The sequence below is a fragment of the Scyliorhinus canicula genome, chromosome 6, assembly GCF_902713615.1.
Source record: "Scyliorhinus canicula chromosome 6, sScyCan1.1, whole genome shotgun sequence".
Taxonomy (NCBI): Eukaryota; Metazoa; Chordata; class Chondrichthyes; order Carcharhiniformes; family Scyliorhinidae; genus Scyliorhinus; species Scyliorhinus canicula.
Genome location: NC_052151.1, coordinates 59,085,662 through 59,105,478, shown reverse-complemented (window position 1 = coordinate 59,105,478; position 19,817 = coordinate 59,085,662). Strand labels below are relative to the sequence as shown.

The 19,817-nt window shown below is 45.5% G+C and overlaps 1 protein-coding gene across 2 annotated transcripts in view; it reads right to left on the bottom strand.

The window, feature by feature from the left end:
* The window catches only part of LOC119967165, a 157,311-nt gene that overhangs the window by 61,399 nt on the left and 76,095 nt on the right, over nucleotides 1–19,817 (bottom strand). For both annotated transcript variants that reach the window (XM_038799328.1, XM_038799329.1), the window contains 3 exons: nucleotides 3,832–3,934; nucleotides 1,518–1,646; nucleotides 498–683 (listed from right to left, as the gene is read on the bottom strand). In XM_038799328.1, coding sequence (XP_038655256.1) covers nucleotides 498–683; nucleotides 1,518–1,646; nucleotides 3,832–3,934 — 418 coding nt within the window. The remainder of the gene's footprint in view (nucleotides 1–497; nucleotides 684–1,517; nucleotides 1,647–3,831; nucleotides 3,935–19,817) is intronic.

Genomic DNA, 19,817 nt, shown 5'->3' with positions numbered 1-19,817 from the left:
TGTATGGAGCACCTTTGCACTTGCTTTTGGAGATGCCACAATTAGTTTGCCTTAACTGGTTTAAGTGAAACATATATCAGAACCAGTCTTAGGTATAAAGAAGAACTGGTTTTCAACCAACTAGTCAGAAGTGATACAACTTTCCATTATTCAGTAACAACGGAACAGCTATCTGTGATGAACAGGTAAAAGTACTTTGTTCCTTTAACATTGCTGAATTAAATTAAATCAAATGATTAATGCTTATCAGTTACAAGAGTAATAGCCTGAATACCGATGATATGAAATCACAGAAACAGAAAATTTTAGAAGGAACGGTCCAGCAAGTTGTTCAGTATCTGTAAGAGAATGCCATGTTCGATGCTCAAGATTGAACCTACAGTTAAACCAATTTCTTAAACACAGAGGGGTTCACCTTCATAAAAGAGATAGTTTATAGCACTTAAATGAATCTTTGTTTCCAGCCAGATGCCCAGCCATCCCGGTCTGCTACCTACTTTTTCAAAGATGTAGTAGAAATCATAAACTGCTTTTAAAGTTTGGCGGGGTAGTTCGACAGCTATGCGGAACATATCTTGTAATCTGCTCAATTTCTCCTTGCAGTTCTCCTCTTTACCACCAGGTTTCTCTTTGGTTATTTTGCCAAGATCCTGCAACACTCTCCTCGATTCGGCGATCAACTTCTGTAAAATAGCATGGACAATGCAAACAATTTTTTAAAATTGCTAGGATAGAGTCAAAACACCAAATCCACAATGAATAGGAAACTTTCATTGTTATTCAAGGTAAATTGTGATCCAGACTCAAAACGTGAGCTCCCTTCTCTCACCACAGAGGCTGTCGTGCTGGGATTGTCCAGTATTTTCTATTTCAGATTTCAGCATCCACAGTAATTTGCTTTTAAACACCTGTTAGGTTTGCCAGCTGCCTCCTGGGAGGAGCTGAGGGACCTGGCATTGGGAAGGGAGGAAAGGCGGTGCTGAAATACAGCCCCTGCCTCCAAGACCCTAGCTCCCCATCCCCTGCCACCTCCACTCCCACGGCCCCCATTCACCCTTCACTCACCCTTAGTCTCGGGTCCCATGATGATCGGCGACCTCTGGTGGGTGCATTGCTGCCAGCTGCAGAGCTGTCAGCTCCTGATTGGCTGGCAGCTCTCGGCAGGTAGGACTTCCACCACCGGGGCCCTCAATTCTAGAGAAGGCCTGATAGAGGCCACCAGTACCTGAAAGACACCCAATTCTGCAGAACCTCCCCAATGGAAGCAACCGAGGTTCCCTGCTGATTCCCCCATTGGCGAGACCCTTGCGGACCCCACAGAATCCTGGCCTACATGCTTAGCACAAATATACAATTTTGTCCTGATATTGTAAATTGGTACGATAGAATAATTTACATTACATTTAAACACACTTTCATTTGTTTTTTAAGAAATGAATGGTAGCAGTACATTTATAGGATTCCAAAATACTGAATATTTCATAATACAAAATAAAAAAAGAATAAAAGAAACTCACCATTGCAGGGTTATAAATGGCAACATCATAATCCAGTTTTAGAATCTCTGCTTGGCTCAAATTATTTGCAATTTCTAACTTGTATGAATGGATCTTCCCCATTCCTTCAGTAGTGATCAAGTCCATAATCTACAAGCAAAATAAAAAGAAGAAAACGTGTCTGCGAGAACTTCCAAAACTGCTGGTACAATGCAATCCTTTGCTATGCGCAGGCCCAATGTGTCCTGCATTACGGCATCAGTTTTCTCTGCACCGAGAGGCTGATGGTATCTTTATTGATGAGCATTGCTAAAGTAAGTCACTCTTTATTTGAAATACTCTGCCATACAGAACCACCCGAATGCTATTGAAATTCAGAAACCCAAATGCAGTATAAAATGGGAATTATAATGTCTCTGATGCTGGTACGTATTCCCTTAGCTGCTAAGTACTCCGCTTGGAGTAGAGATGAGTCACAGAGGCCAGGAACATCAATAATTCAATCCTGCTCTGTTTATAAGTAAGCTGATCTCAACAGTGGATGCAATAGACTGCTATGACTTACACCTCAGGGCTCTGTAATACAGGTGAAGGAAGAAAATGCAAGAGCCAAGCTTCCCACACCTGAGCTCTCCCCCAAGAGCCCCCTGTGCAAAGTGCGTTATACAGATTTGAGTGACGACAGGGCCAGGCATCCATTGTGATCCCTACCATAACCAAACAAAGCCAAGGAGAGTACAGTGGAGAAGCCTGTGATCCTGGAAGAGGTTACAAAGATAGGGAAGAGTGAGACTTTGGGGGAAAGTAAATACAAGGATGATAACTTTAAATTTGAGGTGGTGGGGTACCAAGAGCCAATGCAGATAAGTGATAATTGATGTGGCGGGCAGGCAGGGATTGCTACAAGATGGGAAACTGAGAACAGAGTTTTGGACGGACTGGCATTTAGAAAGGGTGAAGGATGGATGGCTGACCAGGCCAACATTGGCTTAATTGAGACTGGAGGAGGTAAAAGCAAGGATGAAGGTTTCAGCAGCATAGGGGGAAGTAAAGGAAAGGCAGCTAATGTCAAAGATAGGTAATTTAATACATGTAAAAACACCCAGGTTGAACCAATTTCTTATACAAGACATCAGTCATGTGGAAATATTCTGAGGATAGTGGCTATACTCAATGAGAGCACTGCAGCATTACCAGTTGCCAATTAGTCAGAATCAAAGCTTAAAACTAAATATTAGTGTGATGTCTGTCAACTGTCTATAAGGAAACATGCAACAGAAAAATCGTAATCTAACTCCTGGGTAATTACAGAACTCAAACCATCCCAATCACTGCAACTTACCCCCTGACTACCCCCCACCGAACTAAAACCTGACCCAACTACCCCGACCATCCATTACCCACTGACTCGGCCTGACTATGACCTTCACTAATCCACTTGACCCAACTCAATTACCTCCCCAGCCTGACCTAACGACCCACATCATTCGACTATCTCCCTGACTCAACCCGACCGGCCCAGACCCGATTATCCTTCCCGACCTGACCACCCACCTGCTATCCCACCCACTTTCCCACCCACATACCTCACCCACCTCCCCATTCACACACCAACACTCACACTGGACATTTAAATTTAGCAGCGAGTGCCTTAAAAAGGGGTGGTGGTGGGGGTTGGGGGGGTGCAGCTCGTCTTCCCCCAGATGCTGCAGTGCAGCGATGGAGTTCTTTGTGAGTTTGAATGCTTCACAGTTCTGAAGAAGCCAGGCTCAGAAGACTTGGCCAGAAATGCGGAGCACTGTCAGGGTGTCGAAAAGTTCGAGCTGAGCGGCAACGGGAAGGTGATTTCCGCTTCGTGGAAAATTGGGCCGAGGTCTCAGTATTTTGTTTTTATGTATTTAAAAAAAAAAAAATTTAGAGCACGTAATTCTTTTTTTTACCAATTAAAGGGAAATTTAGCATGGCCAATCCACCGTCCCAGAACATTTTCCGGATGTGGGGGTGAGACCCACACAGACACAGGGAGAATGTGTGAACCCCACACGGACTGGGATCGAACCCGGGTACTCGGTGCCGTGAGGCAGCAGTGCTAACCACGGTGCCGCCGTGCCGCCCCCGCTTTTATATAAGGAGACACATTGCAACATGTTGTAGTCAATATCTATTCAGTAAAATTCATTAAAATTAGCAATTCAGATGCAATTAATTCTACTGCACAAGAGCAGGCATTGAATCAATATTTCCACTTGCAAATTTGTCACTCCTTTTGATGGCGCGTTGAAGAATAAAGCACTCTTATTATTATACAATAAAACACTTTGTGCTTGGGCTTTACCTGCTGAGCCTTTTCCCTGCACTGAACATCCTTCTGCAAAAGCTGAGCCCTGGCAAGAGCTTGTTGCCACAGAAACTCCACTTTCTCCACTGTTGCTCTTATTCTATCCAAAGTAAATGGAAATGAGTAAAGTTACACAGACGTCATCAGGTAAAAAGGTTGTCCGTACAATTTGAAAAAGTACGGAAGATTCTCAAGTGAGTCACAACAACAGAACATGTGATTGAAAACAGCAAGAACAGGCGCCATACACTGCATTATTGAAGATCAGGATTCGAGATCTTCTCTATTGAGTAGTACTACACCGCAGTATGCTTCACCTGATGCCTGTGGCTATGTATTTACATTGTGTATTTATGTATGCCCTATTTTTTATTTATTTATGGAATGATCTGTCTGGACTGTAAGCAGAACAATAATTATCACTATACCTCGGTACACGTGACAATAAACCAATCCAGTGGGAGTGATCCTCACGGCAGGAAAACTCTCCTGAAAGGTCAAATGTGAGATGGTGTGCCTGCACAGACACACACAAGTGACAAAGCACAGTCTAGGGGTCAAATTCAAAGGTTATTTTATTGCAAATATGTGGTTCATGTGTTTTAGACCAATATTCAGTTCTTAAAATTGAAAAGTTACCACTGTAGAAAATAGGGATACCTGTTTGAGAAATTGGTAACTATCCTGAAGTAAATACAATTCAAATCGATTGATTAAACTTAAATCTCCGTCCCACCGCACCAGAAATGGGGGCGCCATCGGGATTCCCCGTTTCGCTGGCTGGTCAATGGGGTTTCCCAATGTGGGGCAGCCCCACGCCGCCGGGAAGCCCCCGGGTTGTCGGCAAAATGGAGAATCCTGACGGCGGAGAATTCAGCCCATGATGTCTGCAATCCTTGCGGTGAGGCGTCCCAGTCAGATTTATTTCGTTGGAATTCTGAGCTAAATTAGTTTTAAAGCAATTAGTAAACCCTGAAGGATTGCAGAGTCTATTTATTTCAGCAAATCAAAGAAGAAATATTAAATGAATGATACTTCACCTAAGTCTGTTTGAGGACTTATAATAATAATTTTTATTGTCACAAAAACTGTCAGATTCCCCACAGGTATGGCACAGTCCTCTGGAATTTACTTTAATTTATCTCCGTTCCAAGGTCTCTTGACTGTGGATGCCTGGGTCCCTTGTATTGGCTCTCAATACTTCCCAACTAATTGGACTCATTGCTTTCTTTACCACAGGGCTCTGTGAGGTAGGTTTTTCACCAGCTGTAAACTAGAACACGTCTTCCAGTCTCTATTCCCTCATGAAATCCAAACTGAGATTAAGCTCTCACACTCATTTCACATAACACCAGAGGATTTTCCTAAGGTCCATCCATCTCCATGACTGTCTGGCATATCTGAGGGAAGTAGGGGCGGCACAGAACCACAGTGGTTAGCACTGTTGCTCCTCAGCGGCAGGGTCATGTTCCATTCCCGGCTTGGGCCACTGTCTGTGCGGTGTTCTCCCCGTGTCTGCATGGGTTTCCTCTGGGTTCTCGGATTTCTCCCACAAGTCCCGAAAGACGTGCTGTTAGATGAATTGGACGTTCTGAATTCTCCCTCTGTGTACCCGAACAGGCGCTGAAATATGGCGACTAGGGGCTTTTCACAGTAACTTCATTGCAGTGTTAATGTATGGCTACTTGTGACAATAAAGATTATTAAAAAATTATTAGTAATCCAGACACCCAGGTTAATGCTCTCGGGACTCTGGTTCAAATCCCACAAAGGTAGATGGTGAAATTTGAATTCGATAAAAAGCTGGAATTAAAAGTCTCATGATAACCATTGTCAATTTGTTGTAACTAATGTCTTTTAGTAAAGGAAATTTATCTTCCTCACCTGGTCTGGCTACATGTGACTCCAGATCCACATCAATGTGGTTGACTGTTAAATGTCCCTCTGAAAGCCATTCAGTTCAAGGACAATTAGGGATGGGCAACAAATGCTGGCCCAGCTGGAGACGCCCACAGCCCATGAATGATTTAAAAAAAAAATGATGGCTCAATTCCAGCAGAGCAGAGCTACTGATTGGCTGTTCCGGGGAGATTTGCATGCGTGCAGTGCGGACAGCATAATTTGAAGGTGTACTTGTGGAAGAGACCCGAGGTGTTCGAGTAAAGTCAAGCATCCAGCAGAGGGTAGCAGAGCGGAGCTACTGATTGGCTGTTCTGGGGAGATTTGCATGCGTGCAGTGCCGACAGTGTAATTTGAAAATGTACTTGTGGAAGAGACCCGAGGTGTTCAAGTGAAGTCAAGCATCCAGCAGAGGGCAGCAGAGCGGAGCTACTGATTGGCTGTTCCGGGGAGATTTGCATACGTGCAGTGCCGACAACGTAATTTGAAGGTGTTATTGTGGAAGAGACCTGACGTGTTCGAGTGAAGAGGCCAGCAGAGCGGAACTACTGATTGGCTGTTCCGGGGAGATTGTCATACGTGCAGTGCGGCCAGTGTAATTTGAAGGTGGTTTGTGAAGTGGCTGTTGTCAAGTGACAGTAAAACCTGAAACACTTCCTCAGTGTTTCCCTACCTACCTCCTCCTCTAACCAAAAAAACAACCGCGGTTGTTGGGAAGGTACGTTTATCTCTTTAAAAAGTTACCTTGAAGGGTGACATCACAGCAAAGCAGTGACCTGATTGGCTGGCAAGGAAAGTGCTCCAGTTAGCAGTTGCTGGGAGAAATTTAACTCTTCGTGTGTTGGTGAGTATTGTGATTGGTAAGTAAAATCTTTATTCCTTTCACTTATTAATTATTTGATACTATATTTGTAATCAGTTACGGTAAAGGGTAAAAATGACAGGAGATCCCAGACCCGTGTTATGCTCCTCGTGCGCAATGTGGGAGTTCAGAGACGCAGCCAATGCCCCTGACTCCTTCATGTGCGGGAAGTGTGTCCAGCTGCAGCTCCTGTTAGACCGCATGACGGCTCTGGAGCTGCGGATGGACTCACTTTGGAGCACCCGCGATGCTGAGGAGGTCGTGGATAGCACGTTTAGTGAGTTGGTCATACCGCAGATTAGAATTGGTGATGGAGACAGGGAATGTGTGACCAAAAGGCAGAGAAAGAGCAGGAAGGCAGTGCAGGTGTCCCCTGCGGTCATCTCCCTCCAAAACAGGTATACCGTTTTGGATAATGTTGGGGGAGATGACTCACCAGGGGAAGGCAGTAGTAGCCAGGCTCATGGCACCATGGCTGGCTCTGCTGCACAGAAGGGCGGGAAAAAGACTGGCAGAGCTATAGTCATAGGGGATTCAATTGTAAGGGGAGTAGACAGGCGTTTCTGTGGTCGAAAACGAGACTCCCGAATGGTATGTTGCCTCCCGGGTGCTCGGGTCAGGGATGTCTCCGATCGGCTGCAGGACATACTAAAGGGGGAGGGTGAACAGACAGTTGTCGTGGTGCATAAAGGCACCGACGATATAGGTTAAAAAAAGGGATGAGGTCCTACAATCAGAATTTAGGGAGTTAGGAGATAAGTTAAAAAGTTGGACCTCAAAGGTAGTAATCTCAGGATTCCAACCAGTGCCATGGGGCAGTCAGAGTAGAAATTCAAGAATAGTCAGAATGAATACGTGGCTTGAGAGATGGTGCAGGAGGGAGGGGGTTCAGATTTTTGGGACATTGGAACCGGTTCTGGGGGCGGTGGGACCATTACAAACCGGATGGTCTACACCTGGGCAGGACTGGAACCAATGTCCTAGGGGGTGCTTTTGCTAACACTGTTGGGGATGTTTTAAACTAATGTGGCAGGGGGATGGGAACCAGATTAGGAAGTTAAGAGGTCAGTAAAGAAGCTGCAACTAAAGCCAGTAAGATACGAGACAATAAACTAAATGTGACTAAGGGGAAGAGTAGACAGGGAAGAGATGATGAACACAAAGGGACAGGTGGTCTGAGGTGCATTTGTTTTAATGCGAGAAGTGTAGCAGGTAAGGCAGATGAACTTAGGGCTTGGATCAGTACCTGGGAATATGATGTTATTGGCATTACTGAGACTTGGTTGAGGGAAGGGCAGGACTGGCAACTGAATATCCCAGGGTATAGATGCTTCAGGAGGGATAGAGAGGGAGGTAGAAGGGGTGGAGGAGTTGCATTTCGCGTCAGAGATGATATCACAGCTGTGATTAAGGAGGGCATGATGGAGGATTCGAGCACTGAGGCAATATGGGTTGAGCTGAGAAATAGGAAGGGTGCAGTAACATTGTTGGGACTTTACTACAGACCTCCCAAAAGCGAGCATGAAGTAGAGGTACAAATATGCAGACAGATTATAGAAAAATGTAGGAGCAATAGGGTGGTTGTGATGGGAGATTTTAACTTCCCCAACATCGAATGGGATTCATGTAGTGTTGGAGGCGTAGATGGAGCAGAGGTTGTAAGGAGCATCCAGGAGAGGTTTTTTTTAGAGCAGTATGTAAATAGTCCAACTCGGGAAGGGGCCATACTGGACCTGGTATTGGGGAATGATCCCGGCCAGGTGGTTGATGTTTCAGTCAGTGATTACTTTGGGAATAGAGATCACAATTCCGTAAGTTTTAGAATACTCATGGACAAGGACAAGAGTGGTCCGAAAGGAAGAGTACTAAATTGGGGAAAGGCAGAGTATAACAAAATTCGGCAGGAGCTAGGGAATGTGGATTGGGAGCAGCTGTTTAAGGGTAAATCCACATTTGAAATGTGGGAGTCTTTTAAGAAAAGGTTGATTAGAGTGCAGGACAGACATGTTCCTGTGAAAATGAAAGATAGAAATGGCAAGATTAGGGAACCATGGATGACGGGTGAAATTGAGAGACTAGCTAAGATGAAAAAGGAAGCATACATAGGATCGAGGCAACTCAAAACTGATGAAGCTTTGGAGGAATATCGGGAAAGTAAGACGAATCTCAAACGCGCAATAAAGAGGGCTAAAAGGGGTCATGAAATATCTTTGGCTAACAGGGTTAAGGAAAATCCCAAAGCTTTTTATTCGTATGTAAGGAGCAAGAGGGTAACTAGAGAAAGGATTGGCCCACTTAAAGACAAAACAGGGAATTTATGCGTGGACTCAAAGGAAATGGGTGAGATTCTTAATGAGTACTTTCCATCGGTATTCACAAAGGAGAGGGACAAGACGGATGTTGAGGCTAGGGATGGATGTTTAAATACTCTAGGTCAAGTTGTCATACGGAAGGGGGAAGTTTTGGATATTCTAAAAGACATTAACGTGGACAAGTCCCCAGGACCGGATGGAATCTATCCCAGGTTACTGAGGGAAGCGAGGGTTGAAATAGCTGGGGCCTTAACAGACATCTGTTAATGTTAATTGCTAATGTTGTCCCTTTGTTTAAGAAGGGTAGCAGGGATAATCCAGGGAATTATAGACCTGTGAGCTTGACGTCAGTGGTAGGCAAACTGTTGGAGAAGATACTGAGGGATAGGATCTATTCACATCTGGAAGAAAATAGACTTATCAGTGATAGGCAGCATGGTTTTGTGCAGGGAAGGTCATGTCTCACAAACCTAATAGAATTCTTTGAGGAAATGACAAAGTTAATTGATGAGGGAAGGGCTGTAGATGTCATATACATGGACTTTAGTAAGGCGTTTGATAAGGTTTCCCATGGCAGGTTGATGGAAAAAGTGAAGTCGTATGGGGTTCAGGGTGTACTAGCTAGATGGATAAAGAACTGGCTGGGCAACAGGAGACAGAGAGTAGTGGTGGAAGGGAGTGTCTCAAAATGGAGAAGGGTGACTAGTGGTGTTCCACAGGGATCCGTGCTCGGACCACTGATATTTGTGATCTACATAAATGACCTGGAGGAAGGTATAGGTGGTCTGATTAGCAAATTTGCAGATGATACTAAGATTGGTGGAGTTGCAAATAGCGAGGAGGACTGTCAGAGAATACAACAAAATATAGATAGGTTGGAGAGTTGGGCAGAGAAATGGCAGATGGAGTTCAATCCAGGCAAATGCGAGGTGATGCATTTTGGAAGATCAAATTCAAGAGCGGACTATATGGTGAATGGAAGGGTCTTGGGGAAAATTGATGTACAGAGAGATCTGGGAGTTCAGGTCCATTGTACCCTGAAGGTGGCAACGCAGGTTGATAGAGTAGTCAAGAAGGCATACAGCATGCTTGCCTTCATCGGACGGGGTATTGAGTACAAGAGTTGGCAGGTCATGTTACAGTTGTATAGGACTTTGGTTCGGCCACATTTGGAATACTGCATGCAGTTCTGGTCGCCACATTACCAGAAGGATGTGGATGCTTTGGAGAGGGTGCAGAGGAGGTTCACCAGGATGTTGCCTGGTATGGAGGGTGCTAGCTATGAAGAAAGGTTGAGTAGATTAGGATTGTTTTCGTTGGAAAGACGGAGGTTGAGGGGGGGACCTGATTGAGGTCTACAAAATTATGAGAGGTATGGACAGGGTGGATAGCAACAAGCTTTTCCCAAGAGTGGGGGTGTCAGTTACAAGAGGTCACGATTTCAAGGTGAGAGGGGGAAAGTTTAAGGTAGATGTGCGTGGAAAGTTTTTTACGCAGAGGGTGGTGGGTACCTGGAACGCTTTGCCAGTGGAGGTGGTAGAAGCGGGCACGATAGCATCATTTAAGAGGCATCTGGACAGGTATATGAACGGGTGGGGAACAGAGGGAAGTAGACCTTGTAAAATAGGAGACAGGTTTAGATAAAGGATCTGGATCGGTGCAGGCTGGGAGGGCCGAAGGGCCTGTTCCTGTGCTGTAATTTTCTTTGTTCTTTGTTCAATTTCATATTTAATTAACGGAATTTAAATTCCACCAACTGCCATGGTGGGATTTATACCCATGTCCCTAGTATATTAATGTGGGTCTCAGGATTAATGTATATTACATATTGGGTGGGATTTACCGGCTGTTCACGCCAGTGGGATATTCCGATCCCATGCCGGCGCACGGGTTTCCCAGTGACGAGGGATGCAGTCAGCGGGAAATCCCTAATGGTTAAAATGAGGTGTTTGGATTTCTCTTCAAATGTTAAGGTCCCTAACAGGATTGCAACAATATTATCATTTTGGGTTGCATCTCTCAATTCTATAACTGGACAAGTTGGGCCGAAGGGCCTGTTTTTATGCTGTAAATTTTGATGACACTATGACTCTATACAAGAGGGGCTAACCCACTACATGAATTTAATAGAAAGATGAATCAATCAATCAATCAAATCAAACAATCAATCCTATTCTTGGTTCTAGGAAATATTGATGCAGAAAAATATTCTGCGTTGTACTCAAATAAATTTACCACATTTTTAGCATGTGCTAGTCTGCTTATTCCAATCTATATGAAAGTTCAAATCTCCCATTACAACCAGGCTGCTTCTGTTACATATCTGTCAAATTCTTGGCAATTGATAGCTGCAAAAACATCTTTCTAACACTGATCTTCATATGATGCTGTACAAAACAGCTACTAAGATTCTAGATTTAGGGAAGGATGGTGTCAGCGTGATGAGATAGACTGTGCACTGTAAACTGGGCAAATCTGTCAATGGGACAAAGACTAATAAGGACGTGTTCAAGAAAATAATTTAAAAAGCAAAATAGAGACAGTTTAAAAGGCAGAGGGCAACAACACTATTTGCCGTAAAAAAAGCCATGGATGACTAAAGGGACAAGATAAAACTAAAAGAAAACCAGACAAAAATGCATAAAGGAAGCACAGATCCTGCCAAATGGGAGAAATACAAAGATCAGCAAACGGTAACGAAACAGGTAGTAAGTGGTACAAAAAGGGAGCATAAAAGTTTCACAGCTGCTACCAGAGAGGCCATACACAACTCTCACTACAGCCTTAAATCCTTTTCCATTTCTAAATTCTACTCAAAAAAGTCTCCACAGCCTGCAAACCTCTCATTATATCCTCTTGCATCATTGATTTCATCCTTAATCACAAATACAGAAACAAGCTTGCTATTCTGAGGCAGTTATCATTCTGGTAAAGGCATGAGATTACAAATTTTGGAATTGTATTAGTTTTTTTAAATGGACACTAACGAACAGCTACAATGGATGCCAAGAGATCAGGTGACCTACGTAACTTCAATACAGACTATCAAGTTTTCGGAAAGTTCTGGATTGAATTATAATGGACAAGTCAAGGGTGAAATTTTATACTTGCTATTCTTGAAGTTTGCTCCAAAATACAAAAACAATAGACTCCTAGTCTTTATAGGCGGGATTCCCCTGGATCAGCGAGTTGGCCCGACGCCGGCGTAAAAAACGGCGTGCATCACTCTGGTGTCGGACCGACCAGAAGTTGAGGAATTCTCCACACTTTCAGGGGCCAGGCCGGCGCCGGAGGGGTTGGCGCCGCGCCAGCCGAGTATTCAGTGAGTTAGCGCATGCGCAGAACTGCCGGAGTGGTTTGGCACATGCGCAGACCGGCCGGCGTATTCTGGCGCATGTGCAGGGGGGGGTGTCATCTCCACACCGGCCATGGTGGAGCCCTACAGGGGCCGGCGCGAAAGGAAGAAATGCCCACTGATCTGCAGGCGGGCCAGGCCCCCCTGCCTGCCCCCCCCCCCCCCCCCCCCCCCCACACACATGAGGGCTGCACCATGATTATTGACAAACAAGGGGGTGCAAGATTATCGGGGGTCAAGGCGAATGTGGAGCTGGGGTTAAAATCTTATTTAATGGTGGAACTGGCTCCAGGGCCTATTCCTGCTCCTCATTCTTATGTTCTTATGTAATGAGAGAATCCAACTATTTCCCCTTGACATTCAGTGGCATCACCATCGCAGAATGTCTCACTTTCAATATCCTGGGTATACCATTCACCAGACATTTAACTGGACCAGCTAAAAGATATTGTAGCTACAAGAGCTGACCAAAAATACTGAAAGTATGTGTGCACATACAGCAGACAGTAAAGAAGGCAAATAGTATGGTGGCCTTCATAGCGAGAGGATTTGAATATAGGAATAGATATATTTACTGCAATTGTAAAGGGCATTGGGTATTCAAAATAAATTATCCAATTATTTTTTTCCAATTCAGGAGCAATTTACCGTGGCCAATCCACCTACACTGCACATCTTTTTGGGTTGTGGGAGTGAGACCCACGCAGACACATGGAGAATGTGCAAACTCCACACGGACAGTGACCCGGGATGGGATCAAACCTGGGTCCTCAATGCCATGACGCAGCAGTGCTAACCACTGCACCACAGCGCCGACCGACAATGTGTAATTTCAAGAAGGATTTATATATAGCTCTTCGGGCTAAAGGGATATGGGGAAAGGCGGGATCAGGGTATTAAATTTGACGATCAGCCATGATCATAATGAATGGCGGAGCGGGCTTGAATGGTTGAATGGCCTCCTTCTGCTATTTTCTATGATTCTACATTTCTATGATTCGGGCCAAAATCCGTCGATGGACTCTGAAACCTCGCAGGATTCATCTGGAAGTAAGATGGAGGGGGCGGGTTCTCCCTTTCTGACCACTCCACTAACGGCCAAGGATTTTGTTACCAATTTGGTGAGCAAACTAGAGAAACACCATCAATGTTTGGCGGTAGATCTTAAAAGATTGATTCAAGAGGCCTGGCCCCCATTTGGTTGGCCTTGGAAAGTACGAATAAGATCTACGAGGCTCATGGAGCCACATAACTGCATTGAGGCGGCATTAACAGACCACAGTGATTGGACCACCTCTCTGGAGGCTGATCTTACTTTGGTGGTCAAAAGTAATGAGTCATTGAAGACCAAACTGAGTCACCTGGAAAATAGATCCTGGAGGCACAACATTTGCATTGTGGGATTACTGGAGGGGATGGGAGGCCGCACCCCTACTGAATACTTCTCAGGCATGTTTTGCAAGATGGCGGGTGAGGGCTGTTCACATCCCCCCAGAATTAGATTGGGTCCATCGCTCTCTGTGAGCGAAGCCTTGATCTGGAATTCTGCCTCGTGTGGTTATCATACAGTTTCATCTCTTCAAAGAAATGGAAACAGGTTCTATGCTGGGCTAGAGAGCATTGAGATATTAAATGGGAGGACCACTCCCATCAGGCTGTACAAAGATCTCAGTGGAATGAAAGCCGTCTTGTATAAAAACGGCATCAGACTCTGAATGGTCTACCCAGCTCACCTTTGGGGACCATTGGGGAAAGGACCACTTTCTTTGGTATGCTGGAAGATGCTGACTCCTTTGTTCGAAAGCTCAAATTGAGCACTGCTTAATCTATGTTGAATCTATTTCATGGCCCTATGAACAGGCATTTTCTACTTTATGTTTTTTCATGTTCAGGGTTTGGGTGTGCTCAAAGCCTTTGGTTAAATTTGAGTTTTCTGCTATTTGCTCTTTTTTCAGTTTATTGTTCTTTTCCTCTTTTCAACGTTGTTGTTGGCCGCGATAATTAAACACTAATGTGACGTTGTAAGCTAGCTGAAGTTTTATTTCCCAGTTGGGAGTCTCCCTTCTAACAAAGGTTTTAGTTAACGGGAGCAGAGATAGAGGATTTTCTGCAGCTCTTCAATAGTTTGTTAGAATGAGTTCAGAGTTCAGAGCGTGTGTAGTTGGCTGTGTTTAGTTAACTGTAGGTTTTGAGATAAGGCATTGATTTTTACTGTTTCAGTATGGCATCGTTGAAGTGGAATGGTGGGGGGGGGAAATTTTAGTGTTAGTTTGCTGACGGTGTCTGTGAGTTCTCCTTTGTCGAGTCATCTGATTTGGATGGCCATCCCAGGTGGATTTCTTTACTTTACTTTTCAGTATCTCTTTGGGAATGGTTGATTCTGGATTAAGACCATAAGACATAGGAGCGGAGGTAAGGCCATTCGGCCCATCGAGTCCACTCCACCATTCAATCATGGTTGATTTCAACTCCATTTACCCGCTCTCTCCCCATAGCCCTTAATTCCTCGAGAAATCAAGAATTTATCAATTTCTGTCTTAAAGACACTCAACGTCCCGGCCTCCACCGCCCTCTGTGGCAATGAATTCCACAGACCTACCACTCTCTGGCTGAAGAAATTTCTCCTCATCTCTGTTCTAAAGTGACTCCCTTTTATTCTAAGGCTGTGCCCCCGCGTCCTAGTCTCCCCTGCTAATGGAAACAACTTCCCTATCCAAGCCATTCATTATCTTGTAAGTTTCTATTAGATCTCCCCTCAACCTCCTAAACTCCAATGAATATAATCCCACGATCCTCAGACGTTCATCGTATGTTAGGCCTACCATTCCTGGGATCATCCGTGTGAATCTCCGCTGGACCCGCTCCAGTGCCAGTATGTCCTTCCTGAGGTGTGGGGCCCAAAATTGCTCACAGTATTCTAAATGGGGCCTAACTAGTGCTTTATAAAGCCTCAGAAGTACATCCCTGCTTTTATATTCCAAGCCTCTTGAGATAAATGACAACATTACATTTGCTTTCTTAATTACGGACTCAACCTGCAAGTTTACCTTTAGAGAATCCTGGACTAGGACTCCCAAGTCTCTTTGCACTTTAGCATTATGAATTTTGTCACCGTTTAGAAAATAGTCCATGCCTCTATTCTTTTTTCCAAAGTGCAAGACCTCGCACTTGCCCACGTTGAATTTCATCAGCCACTTCTTGGACCATTCTCCTAAACTGTCTAAATCTTTCTGCAGCCTCCCCACCTCCTCAATACTACCTGCCCCTCCACCTATCTTTGTATCATCGGCAAACTTGGCCAGAATGCCCCCAGTCCCGTCATCTAGATCGTTAATATATAAAGAGAACAGCTGTGGCCCCAACACTGAACCCTGCAGAACACCACTTGTCACCAGTTGCCATTCCGAAAAAGAACCTTTTATCCCAACTCTCTGCCTTCTGTCTGACAGCCAATCGTCAATCCATGTTAGTACCTTGCCTCGAAATACCATGGGCCCTTATTTTACTCAGCAGTCTCCCGTGAGGCACCTTGTCAAAGGCCTTTTGGAAGTCAAGATAGATAACATCCATTGGCTCTCCTTGGTCTAACCTATTTGTTATCTCTTCAAAGAACTCTAACAGGTTTGTCAGGCACGACCTCCCCTTACTAAATCCATGCTGACTTGTCCTAATCCGACCCTGCACTTGCAAGAATTTAGAAATCTCATCCTTAACGATGGATTCTAGAATTTTGTGGATTAAGGAGCAGTGGGGGACCTCCAATTCATTTGGCTACCTGGAATGAGATCTACCTGGAATGTTCAGGGGCTGAAAGGCCCAGTAAAACTTTAGAGGGCATTTGCCTATCTTAGAAGCCTAAGCTCTGATGTTGTTTTCTTGCAGGATACCCTCTTGTGTGTCAATGACCAGACCAGATTACATAAGGGTTAGGTCGGGGAGGCTTTTCACTCAGTTTTAATGGCAGGGCCGGGGGGGGCGGCAATTTTTATTAATAAGAGAGTTCAGCTCTCCTCCACTCAGATTATAGCCAACTCCAATGGTCATTATATTATTGTTTGTGGCTTCCTGGTGAACACTCCGGTAGTCACGGTTAACTGGAATAACACAAATTTTATCAATTCTCTCTTAAACTCTCTCCCCAGGTGGAACATTGGCACATTGGTTAGCACTGCTGCCTCAAGATGCAGGTTCGATCCCGGCCCCGGGTCACTGTCTGAGTGGAGTTTGCACATTCTCCCAGTGTCTGTGTCACCCCCACAACCCAAAGATGTGCAGGGTAGGGGGATTGGCCATGCTACATTGCCCCTTAATTGGAATAAAAAAGAATTGGGTACTCTAAATTTATAATTTAAAAACTCCCCCCAACCTTACTTGCATCAGCTGATTTTAGGAGGCAACCTGAACTGTTCTTTGGACCCTAAATTGGATCATTCCAAACCTAAATCTTTTGTCCCATCTGTTATGGTGGTACAGATGGGGGGGGATGGTGGATCCCTGGTGCTTTTGCACTGAACAGAGAAGGATTTTTCTTTTTTTTTCACATGTCCATCATGTGTATTCACACATTGATTCTTAAATTTTTGAAGGGCTCTCTTCTCTTCGGTGGTTGCGGCTGAGTACTCTGCGATTGTTATCTCTGATGTTATCTTTTATGAGCACGGGGAAAAGGCCAATCATCTTCTGGCTCATGAACTCAAATGATAATCAGCCTCATGTGAGATCCCTAGGATACGCATTAAGAGATGCAATCTTGCTTCCTCCCCTCTGCAGGTCAATGCAGTTTTACGATCTTATTTTTTCTATAAATTTAGAGTACCCAATTATTTTTTTTATCCAATTAAGGGGCAATTTAGCGTGGCCAATCCACCTAACCTGCACATCTTTGGGTTGTGGGGGTGAAACCCATGCAGATATGGGGAGAACAGGGGCTGGTTTAGCACAGGGCTAAAGAGCTGGCTTTGAAAGCAGACCAAGGCAGGCCAGCAGCACGGTTCAATTCCTGTACCAGCCTCCCCGAACAGGCGCCGGAATGTGGCGACTAGGGGCCTTTCACAGCAACTTCATTTGAAGCCGACTTGTGACAATAAGCGATTTTCATTTCATTTCATGCGCAAACTCCACATGGACAGTGACCCAAGGCTGGGATTCAAACCCAGGTCCTCAGCCCCGCAGTCCCAGTGCTATCCACTGTGCCACATGCCGCCCCTCAGTTTTGTGATCACATTACAACGACCTGTATAAGTCAAGAGCCCCCTGCAGATAAATCATTTATGGACGATTTTTTGGATGGTCTGCAGACCCCAACTGTTGAGGTGGGGAAGTGCTGTGAGTTGGATTCCCCGCTGCGCCTGGACAAGATTTTAATATGTATTCGGCTGATGCAATCTGGCAAGGCCCCGGGCTCTGATGACTTCCCAGTCGAATATTACAAAAAATTCTCAGAACAGATCGTGCCATTAATATTGGATATATTCAGAGACTCACTATCTCAGGGTTCATTACCTCCGACCCTCACTTGAGCGTCTATTTCCTTGTTCCTCAAGGGGGACAGGGACCCAACCGAGTGTGGTTCATATCGACTCATCTCACTTTAAAAACGGACATTAAGCTGCCGGTTAACGTCCTGGCACTCCGGCTGGAACTTTGCCTCCCAAGTATAATTTCGGAGGATCAAACAGGCTTTGTGAAGGGCCGACAATTGTTGGCCAAATACGTCGCCTTTTTCCCCCTCCCCCGTACCTGGGTCTGGTGTTGTAGTATATCTGGATGTTGAAAAAGCAGTTGACAGGGTGAAGTGGGAATATCTATTTGAGATTCTCGGGAGATTTGTCTCCTGGATTTGTTTGTTGTATAATGACCCTACTGTCAGCAGTTACACAAACACTCTGCACTCAGTCTACAAAATTATGAGGGGCATAGACAGAGTGGATCGTCAGAGGCTTTTCCCCAGGGTAGAGGGGTCAACTACTAGGGGGCATAGGTTTAAGATTCGAGGGGCAAGGTTTAGAGCAGACGTAGGGTAGTGGGTGCCTGGAACTCGCTGCCGGAGGAGGTGGTGGAAGCAGGGACGATACTGACATTTAAGGGGCATCTTAATAAATACATGAATAGGATGGGAATAGAGGGATACGGACCCAGGAAGTGCAGAAGATTTTCGTTTAGACAGGCAGCATGGTCGGCACGGGCTTGGAGGGCCGAAGGGCCTGTTCCTGTGCTGTACTTTTCTTTACACCTCAGCACTTCGCTTTACCGCAAGCCCATGGATAACCTCACGATGCTCCACTTCTCCAGCTTCCACCCTAAACACATTAAAGAAGCCATCCCCTATGGACAAGCCCTCCGTATACACAGGATCTGCTCAGACGAGGAGGAGCGTAACAGACATCTACAGACGCTGAAAGATGCCCTCGTATGAATGGGATATGTCGCTCAACTCATCGATCGACAGTTCCAACACGCCACAGCAAAAAACCACACCGACCTCCTCAGAAGACAAACACGGGACACAACCGACAGAGTACCCTTCGTCGTCCAGTACTTTCCCGGAGCGGAGAAACTACGACATCTTCTTCGCAGCCTTCAACACGTCATTGATGAAAATGAACATAGAACATAGAACAGTACAGCACAGAACAGGCCCTTCGGCCCTCGATGTTGTGCCGAGCAATGTTCACCCTACTTAAACCCACGTAACCCGTATACCCGTAACCCAACAATCCCCCCATTAACCTTACACTACGGGCAATTTAGCATGGCCAATCCACCTAACCCGCACATCTTTGGACTTGGGGAGGAAACCGGAGCACCCGGAGGAAACCCACGCACACACGGGGAGGACGTGCAGACTCCACACAGACAGTGACCCAGCCGGGAATCGAACCTGGGACCCTGGAGCTGTGAAGCATTGATGCTAACCACCATGCTACCGTGAGGCCTCACATCTTGCCAAGGTCATCCCCACACCCCCACTACTTGCCTTCAAACAACCGCGCAACCTCAAACAAACTATTGTTTGCAGCAAACAACCCAGCCTTCAGAACAGTGACCACGACACCACACAATCCTGCCATAGCAATCTCTGCAAGACGTGCCAGATCATCGACATGGATATCACCATTAAACATGAGAACACCACCCACCAGGTACACGGTACATACTCGTGCGACTCGGCCAACGTTGTCTACCTTATACACTGCAGGAAAGGATGTCCCAAAGCGTGGTACATTGGCGAGACCATGCAGACGCTGCGACAACGAATGAACGGACATCGCGCAACAATCACCAGGCAGGAATGTTCCCTTCCAGTCAGGGAACACTTCAGCAGTCAAGGGCATTCAGCCTCTGATCTCCGGGTAAGCATTCTCCAAGGCGGCCTTCAGGATGCGCGACAATGCAGAATCACCGAGCAGAAACTTATAGCCAAGTTCCGCACACATGAGTGCGGCCTCAACTGGGACCTGGGATTCATGCCGCATTACATTCATCCCCCACCATCTGGCCTTGCGAAATCCTACCAACTGTCCTGGCTTGAGGCAATTCACACCTCTTTAACCTG